This window comes from Rissa tridactyla, chromosome 1, assembly GCF_028500815.1.
Source record: "Rissa tridactyla isolate bRisTri1 chromosome 1, bRisTri1.patW.cur.20221130, whole genome shotgun sequence".
NCBI lineage: Eukaryota > Metazoa > Chordata > Aves > Charadriiformes > Laridae > Rissa > Rissa tridactyla.
The window spans coordinates 142,155,430-142,167,579 of NC_071466.1; the positions used below are offsets into that span (position 1 = coordinate 142,155,430).

The 12,150-nt window shown below is 44.9% G+C and overlaps 1 protein-coding gene across 3 annotated transcripts in view; it reads right to left on the reverse strand.

Annotated features, from left to right (window-relative positions):
- Positions 1 to 12,150, reverse strand: part of LOC128902208 (alpha-2-macroglobulin-like protein 1) — a 40,093-nt gene that overhangs the window by 2,548 nt on the left and 25,395 nt on the right. For 2 of the 3 annotated variants that reach the window (XM_054184715.1, XM_054184733.1), the window contains 11 exons: positions 11,139 to 11,220; positions 10,886 to 11,042; positions 9,387 to 9,461; positions 8,495 to 8,648; positions 6,030 to 6,211; positions 5,428 to 5,643; positions 4,039 to 4,160; positions 3,219 to 3,309; positions 2,458 to 2,526; positions 2,103 to 2,205; positions 887 to 928 (listed from right to left, as the gene is read on the reverse strand). In XM_054184715.1, coding sequence (XP_054040690.1) covers positions 887 to 928; positions 2,103 to 2,205; positions 2,458 to 2,526; positions 3,219 to 3,309; positions 4,039 to 4,160; positions 5,428 to 5,643; positions 6,030 to 6,211; positions 8,495 to 8,648; positions 9,387 to 9,461; positions 10,886 to 11,042; positions 11,139 to 11,220 — 1,293 coding nt within the window. Of the gene's footprint in view, positions 1 to 886; positions 929 to 2,102; positions 2,206 to 2,457; positions 2,527 to 3,218; positions 3,310 to 4,038; positions 4,413 to 5,427; positions 5,644 to 6,029; positions 6,212 to 8,494; positions 8,649 to 9,386; positions 9,462 to 10,885; positions 11,043 to 11,138; positions 11,221 to 12,150 lie in introns of those variants that run through there. The other variant, XM_054184724.1, reaches the window with a different exon arrangement.

Genomic DNA, 12,150 nt, shown 5'->3' on the forward strand with positions numbered 1-12,150 from the left:
AGTGTATGTAAAAGGTATAAAAATATATCCTTTTAACCTTCAGTGGTATATTCAAGCCTTGGTCTGCATTGAGATTATAGCCGGACTTGAAACTGTGCCCACAACTAGCACAACAGTATCCTGGTTTGGGGTGGAGCAGAGCCATCTTTCTGTTCAGTGAGAGAGGCTCTTGCTTACACTTGTTGCTGTGGCAACCAGGGTCCGCTGACTTGGAAGGGTTACACCTGTGGACAGGTGAGGTGACCCAAGCTGACCAGTTGGGTGTTCCATCCCATCTGCCATGCTCAGTTATAAAAGCTGAGGGAGCAAAGGGGTCAGGTTGGCTCCTCTCCAAAAACTCTTTTTCTTTGAATCTTCTCCAGTGGGCTCTTCTTCAAAGGACTGTTTCTTCGATGACTGACGTCTGAGGAGGACCCCGTCAGCTCATCTGCCCTTTGATCCTGGTCAGTGTGTTCCTGTTCCCATTTGTCACTGAGTCCAGTCTGGAACTTTCACAGTGCCTGTCGGTGACATCTCCCTAGGAGCTTGATATGGTTTTGTGTCTATTTGCATATATTGTATCTATTTTATTATTTCCTTTTTTATTATTATTTTATTATTAATATTTCATTAAAGTAGTTTAGTTTTTCCTAAACTCACAAATCTCTCTATCTCTCTTCCTCCGCTCCTTGGAGCAAGAGGTGGAGGGGAGCATCTGCCGTCTTGTCATTAGGCAATGCATCCCAAACCATGACAAATAGATCCCAATTCAACCTGCAGTACAAGAAGGCTCTACAGCATGTGGTGGAATTAAATACAGAACAGAGGTGGGCTGCTTTGCTTGCTTACTTCCAGTCCTCTGCTCTGTTTCAGGTGTTTCCTACATTGGAAGCCTGTTAACACTAACCTGAACTGCAAGGGAAAACATATTCTCCTGCTGTGCGGTCATCTGTAGAAACAAAAGAGAAAGGGTGGTGAGCTGCAGAACTGCATGGCAGGGTAATGGCAAGCTTCTTTCTCTTTAACACAACCATCCTGCTGCCTTAATTTTTTTTACTCTTCAGACTGTGAATGAAGGAACAGAAAATGTCTACAGTGGTCGGACCAGCGGTCTGTCTCCCCAGCATGTCTCCTGTACAGCTGTAAAAGACCCTCTTAGGCATTGTGATACCTTCTTACGCAAGCACGTTTTTGTAAATAGAGAGCCTTTCAGTAGTGTGTCCTGGTGGCCTTGGGTTTTTGCTGATAATGACTATTGTCATGTCAGATAACAATTTTTAAATTGTATATACTAAGCACAAAAATTCTTGTACAGAATGGAATAGCAAAGAGAGAGCATATTAGGTGACAATATTTAGCTCTGTAAATGCTGGATTAAGAGGTCGTCTTCTCTGCTTGACATGGTGTGGAAAGGAGAACAGGAATGGAATTCAGTATACAACAGCCTATGGTGCTGCTTTCTAAATCTCCAGTGGTAGCTTTTCCATTTTGTTCTCAAATTCTTTTTTTTTTTTTTTTTAATAATTCTTAATATTCCATCTGCTGGCTTGGCTGATACTGAGCATGAAGTAATCTGAGACTCAAAATGACTCCAAGATCTCTCTTCTGTGTGCTGATAGTTAATTTAGAACTTTAAAGGGTAGGAAATTATTTTCCTATTATCTTCTGAGATATGGTAGGATTATTACACTATACATGAAAAGCATAGAACTAAATTCTACCTTCTGATGGATCGGGCTGGCAGCATGTAACACTGATTTTAAATAAATGCCTACATATTTTCAAGTGAGCTAAGGAGCAGGAAAAGACATGGTAAATTGTCAGAGAAGCTTTCTTTCCACAGAGAGGTAGCTTGAAGACAGAGGAAGTCAAAAAGCACAGTCACTTTGAACACATATACACCACAACATAATCATAGTGCCAGACAGCCTCACATCAAGAACAGAAAAGCAAGTGATTCTGCTACTTGAACATAGAAGTTTTGTACAGAGAAAACCCAACCTTGAAGTTGCAGGAGGAAATGCACTGGAACAAGGGAGATAAGGGGGTAAGGGGCAGAGACAGAACTGTGTCTGAGTTGGGGTTATAATGGTTACGCTTCGCCTATCCCAGCGAAATCTCACCTGGCTTATAGTAGTCGTAGACACACACTGTTGCTGCTTTCAGGTTTTGCACTTCAACATCTTGTTCCACTGAGATGTTAAGCTTCAGAGAAGTTTCACCCAGCTGGAGAGAAGAATAGAAGTGAGCAGAAACGTACTGACCATCTCAAAGTTTCCTACATATCAACTTTATTCTCTCTGCATCAGAGATTTCTTTCTCATCTTTCCAGGTTCTTCCACCCTCTTCCTCTTCTGCCAAAATTTTAGCCTGCTTGACCAGCCTAGAGATTTGTATTTCTGATCTCTGAGAGTCCCAATGCGAAGTACTGCAGTTGCTACTACTTGAATGGGCAGCTCCCTGTGGTCTTCCTCTTACCTCTTCCAAGTAGATCGTGACTTTGTCTGGGTTTATCTCTGTCTTTTTCACCAGAGGTATCTTCTCCAGCTGTATAGGAAGGCAAGAGATGAGCTTGGTTAGCACCAACTCATTGGCCTTCCCTGTTGTCTTACACTAAGTTTGGTATTTGTCAGTGAAACAGTGCTGACTGAAGCACTTAGCCTAGTCAAGGAAGACCTGCATTCCCCAACTATAACGGCACTGAGATTTGTTGGGAGCTCTCAAAGCATTAAAAAAGATTTTTTTCAGCTTTGTAATAAGTGTCCTTGAGCCACATTCCTGTTTTCAGCACTTGTAGCAAAGGGAAAGATGGTTAGTAGGAGAATATGATGGATCTTTTTGGCTATCTCCTGGAGCGCCGAAGCATGTCATTGAACAGCTTTATGGGATTCAACACTGCTTTATAGAATATCTCTACAAATGGCACTGGCAACAGTGAAGGGTCTCAGTGCACCCTGGATGGTTCTAACTAGGTGCTTTTCAGCTCGTCCCTAACTTCTTGACACATATGTGATCCTCATTACTGAACGTGAAAAACTGCACCATCAGTTCTGCAAGTGGAAAGTTGCCTGCTGAAATAGCCCACAATATCTGTACTTGCTTAGTTAACTTGTAGTAAGATAACCTCATAGTAGCCACCATTCTCCAGCAGCTCTTAGAGGTTTGGGTATTTCTGGTTGAGCTACATCTGGAAAATAGATTATCATATTTTCAAGGAAGGCCAGAGGAAAAAGTCTTACCTCTTTCACAGAGCTCTTCACAGGAATGAACCCTGACAGCATCTCCACCTCCACCAGGACCATGTTACTGGTCTCACGGTCCCCTACATAACTGAAAAAAAGGCAGGAGAGAAGTACATTAGATGTGGAAGGCATCTCTAGGAGAATTTCTAGGAGATACCAATGAACACTGCCAAACTCTGGCCTGCTCTACAGTGATGGGAAAGCTCAGCAGCTTGTCTAGCTGATGGGAGAAAGGGAAAAAAAAATACCCCCATCTACTTGTTCAGTATGGAGACAGTTTATGTACCAAATGTGTTATGGCTAATGTTCATGCTGCCCTCTACAACAGGTGGAAGTGATCTTTGATGTTACGGATTGAGAGTGACAATGTTGGCATTGTTCTCTTTCAGGACAGGACAATATGGACCAAGACACTTATCCTAGACAGATGCAGGCAAGTGAAATGTGGATAGGGACTGAAATTTCTGCTGTCTGGTTTCCGCAGAGGTTCACGCTGCAGGAGAATGCACCTCAGGGCTGATTCAGCCCAGGCTGCTGAGTGTCCCCAAGGCAAGAGGTCTGGCTCTTGGGAATGCTGCCTAGTGCTCTGGGGGCTGCTGAGTTGCTCCATGCTGACTGAGGTAATTCCTGCAGTTCTGCCAGTGCCTTCCCGTACTTCCCCAGATCTTAATTTTCAGTTCACGATCTCTTTGGGATCTACAGAGAAGACAGTGTGCCTGTTTGTCTCCACAGACAGAAGGTTTTTATGGGGTTCTGGTCATGCTACTGGGGCTCCCACTTCTTTCCACTGAAGAAAGAGCCTCAAGAGATCTCATACCTCACAGACAGACGGATGTCAAGCTGTTTCCTGACGCCATCACATTCTCTTGGTACTGTCTCCACATCCAGGATAAAGACATCTTCTTTTTTTGCTGGTGGGGTGTTATAGTACATAGTGGTCTGGTGGGACAGAAAACATCTCTGTGAAGTGCCCTGGAGCTTCCCTGTATGACCCAAAGGACTAGCTGTGCCTCCGGCTTTTAATGAATTGGTAACCAGTGGCTCAGACAGTTGGGCCCCAGTGTGCTTTCAGTTCAGACGTTCTGTGTTTAGCACATACATCAGGCACATCTGACAAATGTAACCCTCAGCCTGGAGGCACAGCTATCTGTGATCCAAGGCCTCATTCAGTACAACATTGCCTCAGTCTTTCTGAAAAAAAAAATATTGTTAAGATGTGAGAAAGTACATTAGCTAAAACCCTGCCCACAGGGAGAAAGAAGTGTAACTGTCACCTGTTGACATGATAATAGTAGTTCTAGGTCTCAAGGGGAAAAATACTGACAAAACAAGTACAAAACCCTTAAGACAGAAAGAAAGAGCAGAAAATCAGAAGAGGACAACTCGGCAAGAGGGATGATCACGCTCCTCCGAAGTGCGGCATAGGCCAACCTTCTTCCACCTGCCTGGTGACTGACTGTCTGGCCAGCAGGTACTCATTAGATGTCTCATGCTTATTAACTATGTTCAAGTGTAGCCAAGTAGTATGAGTCCTAGCAACTTCCTACATGCGTTAGCAATAAATAATTGTTGTGTCCTCCTGTCTGTGCACTGCATATAGATTCTCTGTGAACATCGTAAGAGGTGGCTGAACAGAAGTGACCCAGTGAGGGAGGTTTCCACAGTGAGCGACTTGATCCTCCAGTTCTTTGCTGCATGAATGGCTCATAAACAGACCACTATCAAAGATGCCCAAAAAATAAGATGCATGCTGATGGACTAGTTGTGTTGGTGTACTGGGATAAGAACATCTTGGTCCTATGTCACTCCCCATCTATGCATGTGATAACAACCCAAAGAATACTATGTCAGAAGATATATAGTGCTCAGCTCCTGAAGCAGTGACATCAGCCACATATGTTTGATATAAAAGCAGGTATTCTTTTGTATCTCATTACTCCTGACTTCAGATCTACTGATCTCTTAACAATTACATGTCTCTGTAGCTTGGGATAGCAAAGCTGAGACATTTCTGAGAAGATACCATAGATAGCTGCAATAAAGCCATGTCAACAGAGTATGCCTGACCTCCTTTAAATTTGACGTGATTCTGCCTAGGAAGCCAAATCTTACTCAGAATTTGAGGCTGTAGTGCCTGCTTAGAGCCAAACCTCATTTGAAGAGTCAGTGGCAAAACCTGGCAGCTCTGTTCCTTATATGTACTCACCTGTACGTAGACACAGCCACTGCCAGTCGCCTGCACTGTGTATGTCCCTGGGACTCCACGGAGAGATGCCTGATGCAGGACCAACTTGTTGTTCCTGTGCACATGGAACTCCAGCGGTGAAGCTGCCTTGCCTTTCACTGTCACCTTTACATCTCTGATCTCCTGGGGAATCAGGGCTGCATACTGAGCCAAGGCCTGCAGGCTAACAACTGTGTCCTGAAGGGAAAGAGAGAGAGTCACTTTGCTATGGAGCCATGTGGTACAAGGTCTGGCACACTAAGTGAAGCACTGCAGGAAGAACCACACACATTGTGGCCCTGATTCACATTCTTACTCAAGCAGGGTCTATGCCACGAAGTGTACAGGCAGCAGGGTGACTTCTGTTATCTGGAAAGGGTGGCTTCTGAGCCCTGTGGTTAGCAGTCCCAGAACCTGGGTAATCCCAGTTGCACCACACAGAAAAAGTTTCCCCATGTCATTCCCATTCCCAAGCAGAGCTCATGTATGCCTGTCTGCAAAGGAGGGATCTAGAGCGACATGTGTATGAGAGACGTGCACAGCATTCCAGACACAGTATTTCTCTCCTTTCCCCAGCTTATTACCTGTGTAGAAGCAAGTCCGCCAAAGGCATTTCTTTGTCCACTGAGCCAGTGCACAAGCTTGCTCACTGAGGCTTCGTTGAATGCCAAGTCTGGTTTGGAGATGTGAGCCAGGAGGATGTAGGCGACTGTCTCAATCACAGAAGAAGAAGATTCTTCACTACTGTAATGTGATGTCAGGAGCTCTGCCAATGGGGGGAGAAACATGTGGAAGAGAAGAACAGTAGATCCCTGTGAACAACAGCTTTTCCTGCCCTGGTACCCCTCGAGGACTGCCAGTTCCCTGTACACCATCCAAAATGCCTGTGCCTTTCTGGGGCACCTCAGAGTGCAGAAGCCAGTCCCTCCTGCTGTTTTTGCACTCCGAAGGGCTGGCCATCTATGATAGGCTCCATTGCTTCCTTTGAAAACACAGAGAGACATCCAGTCCCCCAATCCTAGTTCCTCTAGAAAATGATTGACTCTGAACAAAAGCTTTTAGTTTAAAGTACAGTCCTAGCCTTATTCATCTCTGTGTATATTCAAAGCTATGTCCCCACTCAACAGCTTTTTTGCTGTTTCTGCATTTCTGCATTTACCTAGTCTAACGGGGCTCCCTGTGCTGAAAAGCTCTAGGACTCATTTCCAGTCACTTGTGTCTTTTGTGCAAGAATTGCTCACTCTTTGAGGGAGAATTGCCGGCAGGCTACTGGAGGAGCAAGACTACCCAACTTATTTTGTTGGCATCCTCACTATGCAGTGCATAGGCTAGGACAATTTAATCTGGAGCTGGGCTCCAACCTATGGTCCAAGCTCACAGGCAATGAATGTGTCTGAGTCTGGCTGAACGTTTTGCTGTAGTGATAGCAGGGGACCAACCAAAATTCAGATAAGAATTTAGCTTAATTGTGCCAGTGTAGACATCTTCTGTGATGGTACAAATGTGAAAACCTGAAATGCTTTTAAATTCAAAGTCAGTTTTCAGAACAAAACTTCACTTTTGAGATAAGAATCACAAAATCACTTGTTTGCATAAAACCAGCATAAAGACTTTAGAATTTAGCTCAGAGACTCGATGGACTGGTGTTACTTCATTGTTTATCACAAAGGAAGTTTTTTGCACGAGGGATTTGTGATTTTTTACCTCCAAGGTGACATAAGCAGAACAAAGCTTTTTCATGAAGTGGCAGAAGGTGTCGCGGAGATGCAGCTAGAGGTGACTTGCAGATTAACCTAGATTCTTTAAAAAGCACCAAACTCCTATTTGACACCCAACTGTAATCCTGTTAGTGAGGCTAACAGAATCCCAGCCACCAAGCCACGGAAGGTGTCTGTAGCCAGCCGAAGATAATCCTCTCGTGCAGAGATTCTCCAGCAGGCGAACTGGCTGAAGCAGGTGGCTGCAGTCATACCCTCAGACTCAGTAGGCAGAACACAGTCACATTTAAACCTGTAGGACAACACCTTTCCCTTACTTACGACTCCATTGCTCTTGAAAAGTCATTTCTAACTGTTTTCAGTGGAAGCAAGAGCCAAAGAAAACTGTCACTTGACCCACAGAGAGTTTGTAGTGCTCCATGCCCTAGGGCCTTAAGGGGATGTTTTCCAAAGTGCTTGGTAAGTTAGAAACATCAGACTGACTGGACATCAGTGCTCCAGCCACCGGTTCCATATGTACTTTCTCGGAGGCAGCTGTGAAAAAGTGTGGCACTAAGTGTGTGCAATTCTACTCCTTCCAGTTTGCCCACTAGCCACCCTGTGAAGCCAGCTGGGCAGCTTGAGTGGCTCTGCAGTGAACTGCACTGGTAGCTAGTCAGGCTGAAAAATCCTCTCTCCCTTTTTTCTTCCGTGTTATTTTTCAGTCCCCAATGCAGTTCCCCATACTGCCAGATAAATAGATGTGGGGGAGAACTTACTTAAGCCAAATCAGGTATAATTGTTACCAACTGTTTAAACATAGTCTTAGGTGCTTTGAAGCCCCCATCTGGCATCCTCATTCAGTGTAGAAGTCCATTTTTTCCAAGTTAAAGAGGCAAAAGGAAGAACCAAGCTCAGCATCACAACAAAAAGGTTGCATCCACCCAAGGGCCCTGAGCAGCAATGGGAAAGCAGTCAAAAGGTTTGAAATCTGCAAGTAAATGCCCTGACCAACAGCTGAATAGCCACAGTGAGGCAAGTTTCCTCTGCAAGATCTCTTGCAGTATGTGTGAATTGCTGAAGAATGATGGGAGCACCACAACTCAAGTGAGTACTCTGGCCACACAAGTTAAGCATGGATCACTTCTGCTGCTTTCAGTTAGAAATTGTTTCCCAGGCCTGAGAAAACTAGAGACTATCACAGCTTCAATAAATTACCATTTTCTGACACGAAAGCCAATCTGAGAATAGTTAAACTTCCCAAATCACTGCAATTAAATCCTACAGATATCAGGCCTTAAACACAGTCGTTATCTCTAGAACCTGAAATCTTCTAAACAGCAGCAACCTACCGGTTTCCTTCTCCAGCATATCCAGGAGCTGCTCTCTCATCTCCGTGTCCTTAGCCAACGTGAAGACATAAGCCATCAAGGCCTTGACATAGCGGCTTGTCTTAGCAAGCGTTATGTTCTTGAGGCACTGTAAGGCATTATGCAGCATGGTGTCCTGAGAAAGGAATCCAAACCCAGTGAATTTCCACTGACTGCTTTTGGTTGTGAAAATCTATCCCCAACCCTCAAGTATCCCAGCTACATCCTTGATGTATTTCACTGCCAGCATCTCTTTCAGGGCTGTGGAACATGAAGTAGAGTGGACAAAGCATCACTCGCTGTGGGTTGAAAATAAAGATGTGACCGGACGGTTCACTGGGACAGGGCATTGTTAATATGCTGGACAATTCAGCTGTAGGAAGTGCCTGGTAACAAGTTGGCTCAAACCTGCATGCTGTGGATCTCAACTTCCGAGGGAGTATGAGGTTGTTTTCAGAACTGTACCAGTAAAACTGGAATATCAGCCCTTCCTGGCTAGAACAGTCTATGCTCAACTTGAAGATCACTGCTTATATTTCAGCTCTGAAGGAGGGGGTGTTGTATACCTGAAAGGTCATCTTTTTTTTCCCTTCTAGTTATGTTGGTCAGTTTAACGAAAACTGTTGCCTCTCCCTGCAAGCCCTGAGCCATTTCCAGAGGCAATTGTTTCCCCTGAGATCAGTTGGGAATGGCCATAAGAGCTCCATACCCAAGTTAAAAATTTCCTGTTGAGCTTATTGTGTGCAAAGGTGGGACATGACAGAACCTTTCACCAGCTCAAGCTGGGTACTCCCTGAAACAACAGGTCTGGGGAAGAATGAAGGATGAAGCACACTCCTAAGCCCTGCAAGAGTTTGTAGGTGACTTGACTTACATTCTTCTCCAGATCGAGCTCCACCAGCGTAGCAGTGACATAGGCTGTTAACGAGATTGTATCATCCACACCACCCTGCAAGTCACACAGACAGACATCAGAAAGGGACAAAACTAATCATTGCTTGCCTGTCCATAGTATAACCACTGAAACTACCTATGGATGGCATACTTGAGAGAGCACAGTAACATGCCTCTGGACATTCTTGGACATGTGGGGACTGAAGGAAAGCACTCAAGGCTCACTTACTGAATGTCATGAAATTCTGGTGTTAAGGGCAGCCTCAGAGCCACATTGTGCATACAGCCTAGACATGCCTTCTCATAGAAGGGCATGGAGGAAACTGTTGAGCTATGTATTTTATTAAATATGTTACAATTTGACACATGAACAAAGTTTTTATGATGCAGGGTTTGCACACAAGAAGCAATGCAAGTTTACGTACAATTCAAGCAACTGTGAGAAGCTACAAGTTAATACGGGTAGACAGGTTCACAGGAGCCTCTTTTCCTATCAGATGACATTTGTTCTTGGGGAAGCTCTGCTTGCATCCTCAGACATGAGACAAGACTACATCTAAAATGAAGGGGGAAATTTGGGCTGAGATGCTGAGAAGCATCATTCACACTGAATAGCAAAAACTTTGAAGTGTAAGCAGGGTGGGGGGCAAAACCTATTCAAAAAGGTTCTGTTCAAACAGAAAGCAGAAGCTGAGAAATTAATGAAAGCCAGACAAGGATGAACAGTCTACACCTACACTCTGTTTTTATTTTGTACTGCATACAAATTTTAAGGAAAAAAGTGTAGCCTTTGTTCCGCTAAAATAGCAGCCTGCTTTCTTTCATAAACTTGCCTTGTATTTAATATGGGCAATTTTGCAATCCATCCAGTCTGGATTATTCTTACCTTTACAAAGACAATGAACCCAAGTATTGCCACTTGCATGCACACCGTTTGGTACCTGAGTACTAGGGCATGTTCACCAAGAGTTTGATTCATTTCCAGCTAGACTGCAGGGATCATTTTGGGAATGCCAGGCTTCAGGAGAAGTCATACTTGTTGGGCAGCGGAGGGACAACTGAGTCTTCAGATAATCCCATATTAGAACACATAGTCAAGCCTATCTGGACAGTATCGTGCATCATAAGGCATGAGAAGAGGGAGAATCTAGCCAGGGTATTCTAGACAAGGACTAAAATATAAAGATATTTTTCCCTGTGCCCTTGAAGTGCCTTGGCACCGTTAGCCATGGTGCCTTTCAGATAGATTAAAAATGAAAAAAGCCTATCAGAGACTAAAACCTCACATAGAGGAAATGCCTGCTGTTCTAGGCCACACTTTTTCATTCTGCTCTGGAAAGCTGCCTTGGCTGTGCTAAGCCGTGGGGACATTGGTTTGTGCTACTGTGCACAGTGGAAGAGCCTGGGGAAGCAGTCCTGTGCCCCACACTGTGTTCCCGTTCCCATTCCCACTCCCACTCCCGTTTCTGGGAGCCCTACCTTCAAGTCATTGTTGAAGAGCTTCCCCACACTCTGGAAGCAGCCACTGGGCAGCTGGTGCTTCTGCAGCCAGAGCAGAGCACTTTTTACATGATCCTTATTGATGTAAATGTGAGAGCTGGCTTGTCCGAAGGACCTGGCTACGAAAGCTGTCAGCCTGTAAGCAGAGCACGAAGGAATCCATGTCACAGACAGGAGCTGAACCACCAAGGACAGTAGGTTTAGGGTGACAGTACCAACTTCGGTCACTCACCATGTGTTGCCCTGGTTGTCAGCTTTCCCAAAGGCGCTGTAGGAGCCATCATCATGTTTGTAGAGCAGCTGACGCTGGTAACCTATGAAGACAGGTGCCAAGACACAATTCTCAGTGCAAGGACCTGTAGCATTTCAAACTGTATCCTTGCTGTGGGAAGAAGGCTTCACCGCAAGAGACTTCACCAGACCCTACAGTCAGCGACATTGAGGCAAACCTAACACCCCACAATTCCCCACGCATCCCACAGCATCAGCATGACAAGAGGCAGTTGCACAGCATCACTGAAGTGCGCCACGCGGCTGCTCTATGTTACTGGAGCTACTATGTGCCAGTACTGTGGGTATCTGCCCTGCTGGTTTTGCAGAACAGGGACATGCTCCGCCACTTCATGTCTCCCTGTGCCCCAGGGAACCCTCACGGGCACCTTACTGTGAATGAAAAGAGATGTAGGAGTGAGGAGGAAGACTTTTCCTAGAGGGGAACATTATGAAATCTTGTTTGTTTTTCAGCACAACAGCTAGCTGGAACATGAGGCACATTGCAGAATCGGACACAGACAAGGGCACAGTATTAAATTCAGATTATATTGGACAGAGCTGATGTGCCCCCACAATATGTGTCCTAAAACACAGGGGAACACTAAGCTACTAAACTTCTATCTATCCCCAAATGCCACTCTTTATTCCAAATAATAGCAGGTGCTGCCCTGTTTCCACAAGGGACTTCGTCTGCCTTGGACTGATAAGGGAACAAACCACAGGTATCATGTAATGATGGAGATCATTAATTACGCACACCCTTCTCAGAAAAGCAGACTTAATACTGCAATAACAGGCAGCGACAGACAACCTTCTTCTTCAGAAACATGTTTTTCCTTCCATGAGACATTTCCCTTATTCTCTGTGATATCTTCCTTTATCACAGCTCTGGCAGTGCTCCCACTCCCGCCTTGCACATCCCCACCAGACCAGTGCCCCACACTCTTGATGTATAGCACCTTCATTTTGCA